At 41.5% G+C, this 19729-nt stretch overlaps 1 protein-coding gene across 7 annotated transcripts in view; it reads right to left on the reverse strand.

The window, feature by feature from the left end:
• Positions 1–19729, reverse strand: part of SLC8A3 (solute carrier family 8 member A3) — a 208661-nt gene that overhangs the window by 3173 nt on the left and 185759 nt on the right. For 4 of the 7 annotated variants that reach the window (XM_072986169.2, XM_072986166.2, XM_072986165.2 and 1 more), the window contains 3 exons: positions 10334–10458; positions 9206–9305; positions 2726–3001 (listed from right to left, as the gene is read on the reverse strand). In XM_072986169.2, the coding sequence (XP_072842270.2) occupies positions 2726–3001; positions 9206–9305; positions 10334–10458 (501 nt within the window). The remainder of the gene's footprint in view (positions 1–2725; positions 3002–9205; positions 9306–10333; positions 10459–19729) is intronic. The other 3 variants (XM_078390688.1, XM_072986168.2, XM_072986167.2) reach the window with 1 other exon arrangement.

Raw genomic sequence — 19729 nt, forward strand, 5'->3', positions numbered from 1 at the left:
CCGTCATCAATGTTTCCTTCCTTAGCAAAGTGGTAGAGAGGGTGATGGCTGACCAGCTTCAGGCCCTTTTGAACATCTCTGCTCAGTCTACTGTTTTCAAATAGGGGATAAGATCCTGGCAGATATATCAGGGGTCTCCTATCAACTCTCTGCAGACTGAAGAAGTTACTTGGATGACGAGCGAAACATTAGGTGGTCCTGGTAGCAAAATGAAAAGGTGGTCCTGGTTATGGTAGAAATCTGCTGTTCCAACAAAAGTGCCTGATACAGAATTATTCCCTAATTGTGAACCTGGTCTTTTATGAGAGTGTAACCCTGCCCAGACTAAGGATGTTTCTTCCTAACCAGTCAGGCAAACCCCCTAACAACAGGATCTCCTCCTTGTTAGGATTCAGCTTCAACTTATTAACCTTTGTCTAGTCCATTATTGATGCCTGGCACTGTTCAAGGACTGGGACAGCATCCCCTGGAGATGTAGTGAGAGAGAGATAGAACTGCATGTCATCAGCTTATTGACTGCAGTGAACTCCAAATCTCCTCATGACCTCACTCAACGGCTTTACATACTATTGATGTTGAAAAGCATAAGGGAGATGTCCAAGATGTCAGGGACCCCATAAAGGAGGACCCAAAGGGTAAGAGGAGGTAAGAGGGACGGCTTGTAGACAAAGGGCCTTTTCGGCAGCTGCCCCCAGACTATGGAATGCCCTCCCAACTGAGATTCGTCTGGCGCCGACGCTGATGACATTTCGGCGCCAGGTCAAAATCTTCCTGTTCCAGAAGGCTTTTAATTGAAATAATATTAGCTGTGGGTCCGATGGCAATTTTAATTGTATTTTCGCTCCATAAGACGCACCTTTTCATAAGACGCACCAATTTTTTAGGAGAAGAAAACAGGAAAATATAATCTGTTTTCTTCGCTCCATAAGACGCACAGACTTTCCACACCCCTGTTTTGTGGGAAAAAAGTGAGTCTTATGGTGCAAAAAATACAGTATTTTATCTTTTACTGTATTGAATTTTAATTGTTGTAAGCCGCCCAGAGACCTCTGGGTAGTGTGGGAGGCATATAAATTAAATAAATAAATAAATAAATAAATAAATAAATAAATAAATAAATAAATAAATAAATAAATAAATAAATAAATAAATAAGTGCAGCTGAACCATCTGGATATGACCATCAAGAAAGGGCTAGAACCAGGAAAGAACAAGGCCTCTGATCCCTAGACTCAACAGTCCATGCAGGAAGATACCATGGTATCAAAAGTCAGTGAGAGATCTAGGAGAACCAACAGGGTTAGGAGGTCCTCATGTAGAGCAACTACTGCTATCTCAGTACTACTCTGGCACAGTCTGAACTGCAACTGAAATGGATCTAGATTTTATATTCCAGGAACTCCTGCAGCTGGCAGACACAATCTTCTCAATCAACTTGATCATAAATGGGATGTTAGTGATTGGCCTGTAGTTCTTTAAACCATCTGTCTATAGAATGACTTCCTTATGAGCGGGCTGAACAAAGGTTTCCTTCGAACAAGAAGGCATAACATTCCTGGAAAGACATGATAATCACGTGAGTGGCCCATTCTATTGTTAAGTTCTTGGCAGATTTCAACAGCCAAGACAGGCAAGGGTCTACAGGAGAGGTAGCAACTTTACAGTGTACAAGTGCCTTGTCCATGTCCTCCTGGGGTTATCAGTTGAATCTGATCCAGTGAACCCAGACAGGAGGGTGCACTAGATGTCTTAGGTCAAACTACTGAATTACTAAAGGGGTCGAGGTCCCATCAGATGGCTTCAATCTTAGATCTAAAATAAGCTGTAAACAGGTTACACATGGGTATGCCAGGCTGAAGCATATTTGTCCAGCCTCAGTGAAACCAACAACAACTCGATGAGAGTGCAGCTTGCTGATTAAGGCTCAGTGGCAGGAAAGGCATGTGAATATTTATGATGTACATGTGAACCCTTTGCATATTGTATTGCTTATAGAGATAAAGGGGAAGGAAAGCCATGTATACAATTCTTGGCCATTCTGTCATTTTTGAAAATTCTGTCTTTTATCACCTGATACAGACAATTAGAAGCTACAGCATACCGTGAAAGGCAACTATATTTGTGTAGAGGAACATATTTCTTTATTATATGCATAATCTGATTTTCTTTCAAGGCTGCTCACTGGGGGAATACATGGCTCCCTTCCGTAACTACCACTTTTTTCCCCTTAAGGACACAGTGAAGTAGGTAAGACTGACAGAATGCTACTGGTCATCCTGGGGGCTTAATGTCTGAGTGAGGATTTGAAGCTGCTCTCCCAGTCAGTCTTACATATGAACACGGACACCATGCTGACACCTATACACTCTTATGGCTGGATAGAAATGTCTAAGCATAATAAAAATAGTAACATCTTTGGGATGTTTTGAGAATGCTTGGATTTCTAGCCTAAGCAAAGAGCTTGGAAAAGTTACTTTTTTGGATGAAGACATCTAGCATCTAGAGACCAAGCATGACCATAGTGCCTAAGCATGGTGCTTTTTTGGGGGAATCCTTGAGAAACATTTATAGGTTGCAAAAGATGTAGCCGTGATAATAATAATTCGAAATATGTAGCCATGATAATAATCATCCAGTGTTACAAGTACCTGTACCAGCTTGGCACAGCTTAGGAAAGGTAAAACTGTATGGACTAAACCAACCATTTTCCCTCCACGTTTCCTCACCTGGAACTGAAGTACCGAAAGCCACAAAGATGACAGCAGTCACTGAATCCTTGAGGCCAATTGTGCAGCCAAAATGAGAGGCTAAGTCCCCAATGATAGCGGTGAGCATGCCAATGATCAGGATGGAGACAATGAAGCAAGCCCAGCCATTGCAGTACTCAGTGGGTGGGACACAGGCAAAGAGCACCTTCCAGAAGACGGTCAGGAAGTGCATGACATAGTCGAAGCAGGAGGGCAGGCGCTCTTCGCCAGACTCATCTTCATCCTCATCACCTGCTGCAGGAAAGAAGAAAACAAGAATGCCTAGATGAACAGACAGATCCCAAATCATGATCCCAAGGTATTTGCTGGACTGCAGGTGTGGATATTATGCCATCACCAATTCTCAGGAAACGGTCACGGGTAACATACCACCATACTTCCCTGAATCAACCTGATCTTGGAAGCTAAGGAGGATCAAGTCTGGTTAGTACTTAGGTAAGAGGCCATCAGAGGATATCAGCGATCTCCAGGCAAAACGAGGGAAGAATCCCGCCTGAAACCCTGGAAAGCCAGTGCCAGGCAATACTAAGACAGGTGGAGCAGTGGTTTGACTCTAGCTTCCTATGCTCCTACAGTTCTGGTTCAGGATGGCTCATTTCCATCTGATTTTAATCTGAACTCTCAGAGTCCATCAAATCTGGAATGGAAAGAAACTGAGAGTATACAATTCAGAATGCGTGTGAAACTGAGACTGATATTCCATTGAAACTTGGGGTTTTACATGCTCAACTCTTTAAAAAGCTGGCTTTTCATTCAACCATAGTAATCCTGAACTACCTCTGTCACTTTTTTTCCGAGATGCTTCTTGTCTTTGAGACATATATGGCAGGCAAGTATAACGTGATCCTCTCCAGGCTGAGGAGAGAGGTGAGAAGGCACATGCAACCTGTATCCACCTATTTTGTTTCTGTTTGCTTTTGGAGAATTGACTAAAATTCTCAAATTATAAGGAATTTGGAATTAGGAAAAACTGTTTAAATATTGTCTGTGCAGGAGAAACAGAGAAGTATTGAGTTCTCCATTCCTGATTTTGGTATCTGAAAGGGAAGAATGGGTGGTTTTGGAAAGAGCAGCTCAAGTCATGCATAGAGTGATCACAAACACCCAGAGCTCAGAGACCTCTGGATCTGTTCGCACACGGCTCAGTGCAGCGATTGCTGGCTGCAGCCTTCTGGGAAGGAATGAGCTGTCAGGGCCTGGCTCTTGGTGACAGCTGCTAACAACATGGAGGGGCATGTCAGTCAAATACCTATTGTCTACCACCCAAGGGACAAAGGGAAATCGATGATTCACTTCTCAGTGCTCCTCCTGTTGGAAAATGCACATTGGATAAATAGGCCATAAAGACATGTTTCTTCATCTTTTGGTTTCTGATCCCCTTGCGCTGCCACTAACCTGCTGGGCAATAGGCATCCATTACGTTTCTGCTTCAAAAACCTCGTCGTGAAAAAAGGTACCTAAATGCGTTCAGCAGGCCAAACAGGAATTTTCTCCAATTCCTGTAACTATGTGAATTCTAGGACATTTAGCCCCAGTATCTGATTAGGCTGAAGTAAGGAGATTTTATATCTGGACCTTCCTCCGTGGATGGTCTGGTTGGTGGACAGCATAAAACAAGTTCCAAGAAGGATCCCAGATAACACTCAACGTTGTCTAGTATGCCCTTCCTCATCCTGTTGCCCTCCTGTGCCAAACTACAAGTCTTCTCATTCCCAACCAGGGCATGACACCTTTGGAAGATGGCAATTTGGGGGAAGACTGGTCAAGTGCTCAATTGGTCCCAAGGCACCTTTTGCTTTGGATGTGCCCTTCTCAGCTACTTAAAAAAAAAACCACTTTTGCATTATTTGTTATTTAGAGGCCACCAAGTTACTATTATTGTCACCATTCCTCTATTTGCAGAAGTAGTCCCTTGTGTTGTGTGTGGGTTTTTTCACCCCAAATTGGTGACTTAGGGAGGAGCTGACTCACCAAACCCCCCACTCGCTCAATCGGTCTATTGCAGCTGTGACTTACTGTTGGTTTTCAGTCAGTGTGTTACTATTGCCCAGGGCAATATAGAAATACTCTCTAACACCCTTAGTAACTAGTGCTGATACTGCACTTTCAAAATACCTAATATTTTGGTAAAACCAAATGGGTGGCTCAGTGGTTTAGGTATCTGCCTGTGGAGCCAGAGGTTGGCAGTACGATTCCCCACTTTTCCTCCCTGACAAGGGGGTGGACTTGAGGATCCATAGAATCTCTTCCAGCTCTACCGTTCTACGATGATGATTTAAAAAATCCCCTTGCCACTTAGGATTGATAAGATAATTCGTATAAATTTTTTTCCAGAACATTTCCAGAAAGGGAAATGTTTCTCTTTAAAAGTAACTTTTGAAAATAACTTGAAAAGGACAGGACCCTTAAGTTCCACCCTGATGTTAGCCTTTTCTTCCTTACTTTTGCCACTTCAGAACCAGCTTTCTTTCCCTTCCTGACCCCTACCCACCCCAGGAAACAGCACACAGAGATGTGAACTTGCCATGACTTGTTAGGCTATGACTTCAATTACTGATGACCTTTAGAAAGCCAAATGCAATGGGGAAACATATTCTGGTCTACCTTCTAAAAGGACAGCCAGTAAATACACTTTCCTCAAAAATAAGCAAAGAAAATGTCTATTTCCACTGAGGAGTTTATTAGTACCGAAGAAATAAATGCTTTGGGTTGCTTCACCTTAGCTCTTTCTTACTCTGGGGTGGTGAAGATTTGGCAGATGAAAGGGTTCAAGACAGCACTGGGGGTCTCCATGCCCATAGCAGTAGCACCATCTTTGAAAGTAGGTCATTGAAACATGAGCTATCTCTTAATGTCCTTAAATTTGTTCTTGTATGAGTACCCAGAGGATGTGGCCACATTTATTACCATAGCAACAGAGACAACATTAGGAACATGCCAGGCATTCTTATTCATCTATTCTCAGAAGAAGGGAAAAGGTGCGTGTCAAAAGGATTTAGTTTTTCTCTGTGCAAGAATACATCCTTGGACCCTTCTACTTGGACCACATTTTCATAGGGAAGACAAAAGGGATATAGAAGTTTCACTGGCCAAGGCTAGAAAAAAAGACTTCACTTCCAGGGGTTAGTATACAAGGCTGTGGTTGCACTGGCAATCTGAATCAGCTTCTGTTCAGACTTTTTAAAAATCAGGTTCAGGTCAGGTGGTATATAAACCGGCGGCCATGTTCACATGCACTGAATGGGAATCAATTTATTTCTGGTGATTTAAACCGGTTTTGGTGTCTACACCGCTGACATTGACTCATATTTTTTCTGTTTTAGGAGCATGCTGTTTTAAAGGTTCTGATTTTATTTTTTCAAAAAAAGATACATCAATAAATTGAGTCTCTAGGAAATGCCACCTGGTGTCACAGTAGTCGCTAGAAACCACAGGGGAAACACGGGTGACCCCAGCTGATTTATGATGAAAAAATAAGAATGGGGGGAAAGACTGCCAGCTCCGGGGGGGGGCGCAATACTCATGGTGTGCAGATTGCCCTCTCTGCATCTCTGCATCTGCTTGTCTTCTGCTGCTCCACTCGCTCCTTCATCAGCCAAATGGAGAGAATGGGGTAGGTGGTTGTAATGTCAAACATATTGATGAAGTGATGCAGCAATAAATATTTTAAGAATGAATTTAAAAAAACTAAAAGGAAAAACGGCAGTGCCCCGCTACCTAAAATCCATATAGGCACAAATTAAAATGACAACAGTGTTCACATCTACAAAATCACATTGAGTTGAATCAGTTTTAGAAGTGATGTGTTTTAAAAAGCCCTCGCCAGCCAAGTAGAAATATTTTTTGCTTTGCAGCCCATGTAAATTGATTTTACCCTTGGTTCGTCTGAACGATAAAATCAAAATGAGGCTTAAATGAAGTTCTTATTGCCAGTGTGACCACAGCCCAAGTCATGCTACAAAGCTAGCAAATTGCAAAGACCAGTGTGAAGAGAAAGCTTCCTTGACAAGCAAGTCTCTGATGTTGGAAGCTAGGCCACTCCTGGTCAAGCAAGGGAGGCAGGTTTTGCCCTTATTACAATAGCAGCTAATCTAGTATAGAACTAGGGTGTAGGACTAGAATTCAAATCTAAATCACACTCTCTCATCTTGACACACTCCACAGGATTGTTGGGAGGATAAAGATGGAAGGAAGAGACTCATGTAGGCTCCTTTGAGATATGCAGGAAAGGCTGGATACAAATGTAATAAATAAGTGATAAATAATGACACCATATGCAATGGTTGTTCCTTATGCACCACCCATTCACTCCTATGGGAGAAAGCCACACATCTGTTGGGGTGGTGATTAAATCTCCACCCCACCCCTGCACCCCTGCACCAAAGAAGACTTTCACACTATGGTTCTTAAAAAAAAATTAATATGTTAGTTAAGGACACTGAAACACTGCAGAAACAGGCTAGTTGCCTACAAATCAAATGGGCAGAACAGAGGCTGGACATTTCGTCTCGTAACTTGTCTTACGCCAGGAATTATTTGCTGGGAATCTGGGGATTATGGTTTCTGCAGGTTCCTACAGAAGGGAGGGCTGGTGGCACAGGGAGGGAGAGAAAATGTTTGTGTGCTTGGGATCAGATTCGAAGGAGTGGAAATGTTTAGGAGGTCAGTTACCATCTCTGGCACATTGGTCAGGCTCTCGGCCAAGTGCCTTCCCTTTGAGCATCATCTGCTTGCTTTTTCATAAAAGCAAGTTTTCATAAGATGCCCTGTTTGTGAACAGACCCTGCCTTGTCGCAGCCTTTTGCCGTGGCACCCATGACAGTATCCCCAATGTGCACTGCAGCCCAGAGAGACTGTCCTATTCTCAGCCATTTCTGAACATGGATTGGTTTCCATCTGAGCGCCACTAGTCACTCACACCGATGTTTGGCTGCTCTGTGGTAGGAAAAAGTATAGATAGTGGAAAAGATCCTCATGTCCATGATTTGCAGAGGGTGGTATCTTTTAAACTAAAATTTAAGAAGAACTTAGGCATTAATCTGTATCTCAATACATAGGTATTACTAAGGGAGAGAAAATAAATGGGGAATGTGACAAGGAGATGTGTTGGAAGGGTGAACTAGCTGCCTCCCCTAAAGGTCTATTTGAAAGCAAAGACCATTGTCTTCAGTGGTACTTAATGTCCACTGAAGGATGTATGCCTGGGCCTCAGCCAAGGAGAATGCCCTAAAACAGTGTTCAACTGGGAAAGAAAACAGAGCAAGGAAGAAGAAGCAGGTGTTGAAATGAAAACAGCCCCAAGCAAGGTGTGACTGCTCCAGTTTTCTATTAGAGCTGATATGGCTGGAGGTTTGAAAAGAACTCAAGCTAAGAAGAAGCTACAAACAGTCTTCTGCACAGACAGAAGAGCCCAAGGCGTGTTTGGCCCTCCTCCTATCTCACATGCTGGTCGCTAGCAAGCTCACAAATAACTCTAGCAGAAACAATTAATGATTGTTCCAGTCTGCAGACTTGCTAGAAATTAATCTGTCTTCTCCAGAATGAATGCATGGCACCTGGAAAACCAGGGTACACTCCTTGTGGCAGAATACAAAGCTTCAAAGGGAATCGGCTGTTTGTTTTTAATACTATTTTTTATGTTATCTTTTCCATATTATACAATGTGCAAAATGCACAAGGTGTTGAAAAACAACAACAAAGAAAGAGAAGTGCCCAATTGGGTGCCTAATTTTCACAACCCCAATCACAAACATAAATTGTTTTAAAGCACTCCTAATGACTGAAAACCAAGGAGATGGTTTCTGTAGTACATATAAAAATGAACTGCCAAATTTTGTCTGAACTGTATAGGAATTAAATGTTTTAGCCAACTTGATTTAACCTAGTTGATAGATCTGATTGGACCAAATGTAATTACTGGTGGTTAGATTTAATTACTGACTCTGAGCATTACAAGAACAAATTGTCTAATTTTTTTAGAATACTTGATTCTGGCAAGCTACTGTAATTAGAAATGAAAACAAAATAAAGTACTTGAAGAAAACATTTAAAACAGTATTTCTCTCTACCAATGACTGATAGTTTTTTTCCACAGCTCCCTCAATATCTAAAAGAAGTCACCTAGACTGAGGTTGTGACAATGTATACATTTATCTAAACAGAACGTATTTGTTAATTAGAATACAGATGATTAGACAGTTCTGATAAACACTCATTGGATATCCAACATTTGATTGAAAAAGCAAAGCAAAATACAGGTCAGAAAAAAACAAACACAACAACTCTTGCCATTCTGCAAAGCTGAAGCCCCCCAAATGGAGGAAGAGATAAATAAGAATTTTTGGGGGGACAAAATGGTCATATTGGGTTTCTCTCTCTCTGAGACCCTGTTGAGTAACATCCACCTCAACCGAGTCATCATCATTGGGTCTCTCTCACCTGCACTGACAGTAATGGCTTCCATGAACTGCTCCCGCCATGAATGTGTTCCTACAACCAAGGCTAGGTTTGTTTTCTTGATGAGCTTGTCCACTGTACTCTGTCAATGACAGGAACACAAAAAAAGGAGGTTTAGAGTATGCCCTTCCTTCAGAGAACTTTGGAATGGAGCCTTTGTGATGACCTAAGCCATGGGTACGGAAACAGTGGTCCCCACAGCTTTTGTTAGACTTCAGCCCTCAACAGCCTCAACCAGCATGGCCAGTCATCAGGGTGATGAGAACTGTAGTCCAAACAGACTTGAGGAGGTCCATAGGTTCCCTACTCTTGGCTCAACCTGTGGATGTCCATAGATGATGGTATAAATATATACATGCCCACTAAAAAGTAAGTGCCATTGATTTCAATTAGAGTAAAGAGTTGCAATCTTAAAGACATAACAATCAGCTCACAAGCACATCAGTACAGCATATTATAGAGCAATAATTTGCACTTTGCACAAAATTAGTTTTGATGTTGGAATTTCCCTCTCTTTCTTTAAAAGGCCATCTTGTCAATTAACAATAGTAATATCTTTGTTTATCATTCATACAAAGTTCTTCCTTTCTTGGTCAGCCTCAACCTTTCCCCCCAATATTTTCTCAGAGCATTTGCTTGCCATTACCCAGCACAGTTTCCCCAAAGGACTTACTGACTTGCATCCAATATGATGCTGAAATTTTCAACTTTCAAACAAACACATAACTTTCTCACAGTATACAGCCACACAACACTTGGATATCTCTGGTCAAGTTGCTTATATTACATATCAGGATTAACTGGGTCCGTTTCTAGAAATCACACCGGAGAATGTTGTGGAATTTTATATAATCACCAAACTTCTTACTCTACTTCCCCTTCTTTCCCTCAAATTCTGCCTGCTCCCCTTCCTCTCCTCCTCAGTATTGTCTCAACTTTCTGCTGCCACTCTCTTCTCTCCTCCATTTCCCATGGGTCCACATGTATCTCCCCAACTTATTCTGGCTTCCCTTTGGATACGCTACTTTCTCCTTTCTCCACTCTTTTTCCTTGAGGCTCCCTGTATTCATCCTTTCCTTTTCCACAAGAGCCCTGGTACACAGCACTAACCTTGAATTCATAGGACTCTTCAATGACGATTTCCAGTTTGGGATGTTCGCCCAATATTGGCTTCCCCATTTCCGCAATACGCTTGGCTTCCTCTTCTTCCAGTGTCAGCTTCCTTTCTGTCACTTCTGTGGGGAAAAAGTGCCAACATGCAGAGAATGCCCTCCACACTTCAAACAGAGGGCAGAGGACACTGGACGAAAGAGCCCTGCTAGATAGAGAGAAGGCTGTGTGGTGCTGGTCTCCTTTACATAACAAACCTCATGAAGGCAATGGAGGAATGGATGACTTCTAAAAGACCTTGGATATGGGGAGGAGAAACTAATCCTATTTTTCTTGAAATCAGGTATTGGGCAAAAGCTGATATGTTTTCAACCAATTTTTCTTCTTATGGCTTATTTTCAAGACTGGTGAGATCAAAAGGAAATGGTATTATTGGATGGATGAGTTCTCTCTGCTTGTGGCCAATTTAAAAAATGTGGCTTCCTGAAAAGCTGGAACTGATGTGTGTGTGTGTGCCTGCACACATATGCACACATACACACAAGTGTAAAGTTGCTGGTTCCCCCCCCCATGTGCATTTGTACAGATTATTTTCTAAGGCCACGATCCAATCACATGAATTTAACTTTTTGAAATAACAGGTTTAAACTGATGTTGGTGATTTTCAGACCATTCAAAATAGCTTTGAAGGATAGCCAACTGACTGACACATCTGTTAAAGGTATAGTCTTCATTCCATGGACTCCTAGGTTGTTGAAATCATCCCATTTCATATGCACTCTTCTGCCTACGTCACATCACTAGCTGCTACTCCCAAAGAATTTCCAAGAAGACAGTGTTTGTCCTGTGCAATGCACATATTCAAAGAAACATCATCTTACAAAAAGATAACATGTTTTCCCAAATGTCAAGTATTCAGAACGGCTTCTTCTCTGGAACACCCTTCATGACAGGAGAGCTTGCAAAAAGCTTTCATGCTGCGAAGAAATACCCAGTGTTTTTGCTAAGCAGAATTTTAAGGAAAACAAGTTAGAATTTCAGTAAGCAAATACAAAGACTCAACATGAAGTATCCTGATGAAGGAACAGAAATTACTGTATCTTATTAGGGCAGGCAATACTACCAGCTCAGCTTGGGGATGCATATATCATTTCCTTTTCTATTTGCAACACAGAAGAGGTTCACTGCATTGATTAAACAATGACCCTTGGCAGTCTGTTTCACCTGAAGCTGAATACTGATTCATGTGAATACCAGCTTGCTGAGTAATATATATATATATATATATATATATATATATATTTCTTGCACTTTATTTTAGTCTTTTGCATTGTGGTGGCGCTGCGGGCTAAACCACAGAAGCCTGTGCTGCAGGGTCAGAAGACCAAGCAGTCGTAAGATCGAATCCACACGACGGAGTGAGCTCCCGTCGCTTGTCCCAGCTCCCGCCAACCTAGCGGTTTGAAAGCATGCAAATGCAAGTAGATAAATAGGGACCACTTTGGTGGGAAGGTAATAGCATTCTGTGTCTAAGTCGCACTGGCCATGTAACCACGGAAGATTGTCTTCGGACAAACGCTGGCTCTATGGCTTGGAAACGGGGATGAGCACCACCCCCTAGAGTCGAACACGACTGGACAAAAATTGTCAAGGGGAACCTTTACCTTTGCATTGTGGCTGTCCTGTGAGATCCTTCTCATATAAATGTAGCTAAGAAACAAAGTAGCTATCAGGGTCCTAAAATAATTTTATCTTCACATATTGCGGGAAGAGAGAAAAAAGTCAATGAAATGATGGCTGGGAACTCTCATCTTCAGTACAAGGATAAATAACAAATCAAAATGCACAGATGCTTTAGAGACATTTGTATCTTGTACCTCATAAATGGAAAGAGGGCTTCTTGATCTGTCCACAGTGAGAGGTGGTTGGCTTTCAATAACATTGCTAGCAAATTTAGAAGCTAGGAGAAAGGTGATATCTACCTTCTCTAGACCTATTTTTGAGTTTGCAAGTGAAGACTTTAGACAGTAACAATAAAAGGGTCCTTCCCTTAAAGAGTTTTGACACTCATGAGACATCAAACAGAGAATACAGGGAATATCAAACAGAGAAGGAGTAAAAGAAGAAAAAAAAAGATAAGATGCTCAAAATAAATTAATGGAAACTTTCTGACAGAAACATATCAGATCTCTCACATAATGGACATCCTCCCATCACTTATGCAGTGCATGGTGAATTTTCAAAGTTGGCTTTTGCTACTCAGGGCATTTCCATGTTAGAAATAAGTTTACAGGCAAATGTCCTTGTCCATGGTGCTGATGACAATTCTAACCTGAAGTAAATGGACAGACAAGGGGGGAAAACCCTTAAGGTCAGAATTGCACACAAGCCTACAGAAGTTAGTCGTTTCAAGGTTTCTTCTTTCTTTTTGGTCAGAGTGACAAATCTCATGAATAATATTGTCCAAAAACTGCAGCCTCTTTCCATCTAAAAATGTTACAATTTGGCTTGTGTGAGGAGAGGAGAGTTATTCTGTGAGGAGATTAGGGTCATGGTAGTTTCACTGTATAAACGTAATGAACCATCAGTGCCCTAAATGGCTCCTGCTGGGATAGTCTTACTCCCATAATTTAGGAAATCACTGATCATGCTAGCTAGACGATTCTGGGAGCTGTAGTCAAAATAAGTTGCGTATCAAGCCCTGCTCCTTTTTCTAGTTTTCCAGATCTTGGATTCATGGGAAGGCAAGAAACATAGGTCATTACATTCCCTTTGTTTGTCCCTGAAGGACCCCTCCAAAAAGAAAAAAAAAGGGCTGAACCATCTGAGGAAACATGAATTATTTCAGATACAGCTTCCCCAAGCCTATGCAGGGGTTACTTAAATAACTATTTGCCCAAAGAGTGGATACTGGAATATTAAGCATCTCAGCATCAAGCTTTTGAGGAGGCGTCCATGAAACCTCTTTGAGATCTCTCAAGTTGCAGTTGCCATTTTATAGCAGCTGTAATTCGCTGAAGTGACCCTCTGAATGCATTAGGAGAATTAGGCCCACTGAACAAAACAGGCTTTTCCTTTCAAGTAAAAATGCATAGGGTTGTTGATATGCAGATACCAACACATGGAAACAGCTTCCAGTTGTTATCAAAATTATATTTGTTATCATTATTTATTGATCAGTATTAGTTAGGTTTGCATCCTTCAGTTGCTCCAATGAGCTCAACAGAGCATACATGGTCCTTCTCCTCCCAATCAGATAGGCCAGGCTGAGAGATTGGGACTCGGCCAAGGTTAGCCAGTAAGTTCCATGGTGGAATAAGAATTTGAACTCAGGTGTCCTAGTCCTAGTCTACAGAACATTGCCTTTCTATCAGAAATATTACTGGGGACTTGCAGCCACCCCATACAGACAGTTATCACTAAAATTAGTTTTAGAATCATAAAACTAGCAGCTGTTAAAAACAAAGAAAGAAGCAAGAGGCTGGATTTTTTAAAAAATCCTGTAGAGTTTGTAAAGTCTTTTCTGCTTGAGGAAGACAAAGATAATGGCGTTTATGTGGACCTCCCTTAGGTGGGCGTTCCAGATGCATCTGCTCTGTCTGTGTCACACTGGAAAATACCTACAGTGATGCCCAGCCACAGCCTGCATGCTTTGTAGCCATGGTAACTGATGCCCTCTCCAGTGAACATTCTCCTCTTGCCATTCCTAGCTGAAACCCTCACCTTGGAGCTGGCATGCAAACGAAACAGAAGGGAAGATCCTGGAGGTCTACTTAATCAGGATTCATTTAGAAGATGTGTTTCAGGCTGCTTTGGGAGCACATGGTGTGGACTATGAAGGGCTTATAAATCCTGCATGGTCTCCCACAGGCCTCATATTCTGCTCAAGAAATTAAGCAGAGGCTAAAAACCTCTTCACAGACTCCATATATCATGAAAAGTTGGCCTTAGCTCAGAAGTTCAGCCAGACTAGGAAGATGATTAACTTTGCAGAATCTGAACCATTTACCAAACATACAAGGACTCTAATTTTCAGTGCTGCCACATGAATCCATCACTGCAGCAGGGACAAATACATTCACCTCTTGAAGTCATTAATATATTGAAGAGTCACAGCTACTTCTCTATGTTCCCACTGAGTGCTCCAGTGCAGGGAATGCTGTTTTTCCTCTCTGTTGCATTTCTAGAGAAAGAAATGTTTTCACAAAAGAACAGAATGCTGGACTCATAATCCCTTAATAATCTTCTATATGTCAGAAGGAGTCAACGTGGAAAAAGAAATGGTGCTTATTTCTTCAGTCAGGTCACTGCTAGATAGGAAGCTGATTGTCACTTATCAGCACCCTAAGAACCTTGAGGTAGAAGGAAAGCCTCAACAGAGGTGCTAAATTATTATTTTTCACAATGACCATTGGTCTTTGTCATGCTTTTTCTCGAACATCACAATCTCAGGTGCATTACCGATGGAATTCCTGTTACAACTGAGGTCGTAGGCATAGCAATAATCTACTGGACTCAATAAATATTTTCTGAGTCTTAACTCAATTTGAGTACCAGGTAAATTCTCACCTGTCTTGTTCTCCAGCATGAAAACAAGAAACAGAGATTTTTCCCCTTGCAAGTTGGTGGGTAAACTATCTTCTGTCAGTATCAGCAACATCTTCACATTTACAAGAACAGCTTTGTGCAAATCATGTGTATTGTGCAAAACAGCAATAGTTGCTGCCCTGTTGCAGAACCATTTAAAAATAGGCATCAGGAGGACAGCTGGCATTTTTGACTGCATGCTTGCTGCATATTTCTATGTGTTTTCCTTCACTAAGGTAAAAGAGATCAGTTTTGCTCAGAGATACTTCGTGCAAACTCTAAGACACCTCACTAAAAACAGTGCTCAGTGTCTCTTTCTCATGCTGAAGGCAAGAAATTACACACTGCTTGAAAATTCTTTATTGATGTGGTCCCTTTATATTAAGACAGCCTAAATTGATGGGCATGATGAATTCAGCAAGTATTTTTGCATGTTTAGTTCTAGGACTGGCCCAAGGCATTTGTTTGTCTGTTTGTTTATTTATTTATTTATTTTTGCCTGAAGTGGAAAAGCAACCACCACCCTATTTATCCAAGCCAAATCCCCACCTTTCAGTTGAAGGATTCCACAGAGGTCTCCAAAATCCTCTCTTTGCCTGTGCAGCTGTTTCACACCCACCAAAGTACAAGAAGGGAGACAGCTGCAGAGTTCCAGGGCCCTTTTTGGAAGCCATTCAGAACAAAGGCTTCAGAACTAGCTGATCCTGCCCGGGTCCACTCTTCCATCATCAAAACTCTCTCTGCTCTTGATAACAATTAAAATGTACAAATACATGATGATGACAAAGAGTGATAATATGTATTTATGCAACACTCTCTCATGGATACTGGGACTTTACAAAGGATACAATAGACACAGATTTTGAAGATGGTGGGCAGTAATGAAAAGAATATATAACAATGCAAAAGCAACTGTGGAAGGCTAACAGCAAACAGATTTCCAGATGTCTCAAGGTGGGAAGGGAGGCACAAAGATGAGTATCTAGAGGGAGAAAGGTCCACATTCTGCTGCTGTAAAAACCCAAATGCCCACAGGCTTAAAGCAGGAAGAATCCCAACAGCAGGTAATGTCTAGGAGCAAAAAGGAAAGGGGGGAAAAGTCAAAGAATTTTTAATTTGACAGGTCAAGTCTGTCAAGGTGAATGCTGCCAAACTGCAGCTTAATTATTAACCAGTCCTGATTTGTTTGCATCAGCCTCAGTACTCAGCTTTCAACATGGATTGCACCCTTGACTCCCCAGCTGTCAACTTCAATTAGACCTGATAAGGTCTGGAGATGCCAGGCAGGGAAATAAACCTATCAGCTCCTCTTGTTCATGTTTTCCAGATATGGCAAAAGGATTAAAGCAGAAAGCCTTCCATTCTGAGCCCAAATATATGCAAATGGACAGATACCCTCTTTCTCCACAAGGAGAAAGGGATGATACATACCAACAAGGTGGCAAAAGCTCCCCTTACTGCAACAACTGTGTGAATCACCAAAGCTTCTGAAATAAATAAGTGTACTTGATTGTTCAATAACAAACCCTAAAATTAATTTTTAGAAGAATGGTAGAGTCTTGGCTGCAAAAAGTATTTCAATGCACCTTCTATTCCTGTGGTCAATGTCTCATCTACAACAATGACTGTAGAAAAATCCACAATAGGGCACAGACACTGAAACGGTGTATCTTTGAATGCTGAGAATAGGAAGACATTGTAAATAGTGGCTGTGGGTACTTCTCTGGACAGTTGTGGACCTGATTCTCATGACTGAGGAGGAAAGTGCTGAGGAGGCAGAAACACAACATGTACATTTTTATCTCACAGACCAGCAAACCCATTTCGAAGTTCAGAAATGGGAAAATTACTTTAAAAATAGTTGCAGTTTCAGTTCCAAGTCCCACTCTAAAAGTAGTTAGTTACCCAGTTAGATTTTTTAAAAATAACTCTTGCCTGTATCTCAAAAGTAACCAATTTACTTTTAAAAAATTCATCCAGATCCTACAAATCACCCTCTTGTAGTTCAGAACACACTGTCTTGCCTGTTCACTCCCTTGTCTCCTGAACATCCACAACAGATTACAAGGCTGCATCAGGAACCTGAATATGAGATATTCCTTCACCTTTTAATGAGGTTAAATTTTGGCCACTATAAAAGCAAATTTAAAGATATACAGCTATACTGCCAAAATTATATTGCTCGTTACATTACAGCCACAGTGTGGCTCAACTGTGCCCTAGTTATTGCAAAAAGAAAAATTAATTACAAACAACTCATTACTTCTAAGGTCTGTCAAGATTCCCTGGTCTGTCTGTTGAATCTGGAATACCGGTGGTTAGCTATCTGATGATCAAGGTAAACAATCAGATTCACTGATGGTACAAGTCAACGCTAAAATATAGAATTTAAAATACACAGAAACGTTCACTGTTTCTTGCCATTTTTGTATTTCCAAATTTCTACTGTTCTGAATTTTAGTTGTTTTTGGTTTGGGAGGTCTGCACATATGTAACACTTCTGTATACTGGCACCGCTAAGCCATGTCAGGAAGTTGATTCTAAGAGCAACTGAAGTTTTGAAAGGCTTTTCTAACCTTGTGTCCTCCAGATGGGCTGGATTTACAACTTCTGTTACCCTTACCCAACAAGAATACATTTTTAATACATTATTCACTACTGTACCATCCTGATTCCAAATGCTAAGCATGGCAGGATTTGGACAGGAGATTTTGAAAGAATACCAGGGATCTCTAGGTAGGAACAAAACTCTGCCTAAAAAACCTTGGAACGTCAATACAAATTAGAGTTGATAATACTGGCTTAGGTGGACCAAGGCAGCTTCCTATGTTCTTCTCTTCCTCAGGCAGGAATTAAGTGTACAGTAGGACCCCTGTATCTGTGGGACTGGCAGATTAGACAATGCTACTGTTAGATGTATTTTAGCTTGTTGACAGCCCAGCCCCCAAAGAATGCCCCCAAGGGTTCCTTGCTATCTTGGAAGGAAGCGATAAGTGAAGTTCCACTGGGTTCTGTTTTAGGGCCCCAAGCTGTTCAGCATTTTCATAAAGGACTAGGATGAGGTTCTGGAGGGAATGCTTATTAAACTTTCAAATTACTCTAAACTGGAAGGAGTGGCTAATACCTCAGAAAATGGAACCAGGACTTAGAGACACTATAATAGACCAAAGCAAACAAAACAAATGTCATCAGGGAAAATATAAAGTTCTACATTTAGACAGGAAAAATCAGAAGCACAAATGTAGGATAGGAGACCTCTGGCTCAGCAATATATGGGTTATGGAAAGGATATAGGTGTCTTAGTAGAGTGCAATGAAAACATGAGTCAACAGTGCAGCAAATAACTCGTCTATGCTATACCAGGATGCATAAACATGTCCAGATCAAGGGCAGTAATAGTACTATTCTACTCTGTTTTAGTCAGACTTCATCTGGAATACTGTGTCCAGTTCTGGACACCACAGTTTAAGAAGGACATTAAGAAGCTAGAATATGAACTGCTAGATAGTTCAGTGGCTTAGGTATCCGGCTGCAGAGCCAAGGGTTGGGAATTCAATTCCCCACTGTGCCTCCTTGACAGGGGCTGGACTTAGGCTCCCTTCCCACTCTGCAGTTCTAAGATGATAATGATAATGTCAGAAGAGAGTGAGCAGGGTGATGGAAGGTCTGGAAACCAACTATGAATAATGATTAAGGGGACTCTTCTAGGTCTGCCAGCCCAGAGTGGCCTTGGAAGCCAGATGGGCAGTATACAAAATAAATGAATAAATAGCTTAGAAAAGGCTATATAGCCATCTGCAAATACAGTGGTGCCTCGCTTTACAATGTTAATTTGTTCCAGCGAAATCGCTGTAGAGCAAAAACGTCATAAAGCAAAATAAAAAAGCCCACTGAAATGCATTGAAACCCGTTCAATGCGTTCCAATGGGCTGAAAACTCACCGTCCAGCGAAGATCCTCCACAGGGGCGGCCATTTTCGCTGCCTGTGCAGTGAGGAATCCGTTCCTAAGCACAGCGGGGGGGGGGCATTTTCTTCAGCTGGTGGCCATTCTGAAACCCGACGATTACCTGTTTTTGATCTTCGTAAAGCGAAAATCAGTTCCCGAAGCAGGAATTGATCATCACAAAGCAGAAAACCCCCATTCGAACCATTGTTTTGCGATCGCAATTGCGATCACAAAAACATCATCATGAAGCGGATTCGTTGTTATACGGGGTAATTGTAAAGCAGGGCACGACTGTATTTGAAGGGCTGTCATGCTGAAGATGAAGCAAGCTTGTTTGGTCCACCTCCAGAGAGCAGGATTCAGTGTACTGGATCCAAATTACAAGGCAGTTTCGACTAAACATTAGGAAGAAGTTCCTGATAGTTAAAAAAAGTTTGATAGTTGAACAGATTGCCTCAGGAGGTGGTGGATTCTCTTTCATTGTAGGTTCTTTAAGCAGAGATTGGATAACCACATGTCAGGTTTGCTTTAGCAGTGAATTTTCTGCTTGTGCAAGGAGCTGGACTTGATGACCCTTCGGGTCTCTTCTAGCTCTACAATTCTACGTGGGAACAACAGCACAACTATTTTGAGACACCATAAAGCAGAAAAGAGAGAGTGTTCTTTCTTCTTAAGAGTCAGCCTTAAAAAGACTATGTAAGATACAGGTTTGATAGGAGGGAAATGGCAGAAGCTAGAGGCAAAGAGAGGAGATGACAAACTTCAATGTAATTTTCAGTGTAATTTTTTCCAACACTCTGGAAATGTTTTCATTTTCTAAATCTAACATGACATGGACTAAGTGAAAATGTCACCTCCATTC

Source organism: Pogona vitticeps, chromosome 1, assembly GCF_051106095.1.
Source record: "Pogona vitticeps strain Pit_001003342236 chromosome 1, PviZW2.1, whole genome shotgun sequence".
In the NCBI taxonomy this organism is placed as follows: Eukaryota; Metazoa; Chordata; class Lepidosauria; order Squamata; family Agamidae; genus Pogona; species Pogona vitticeps.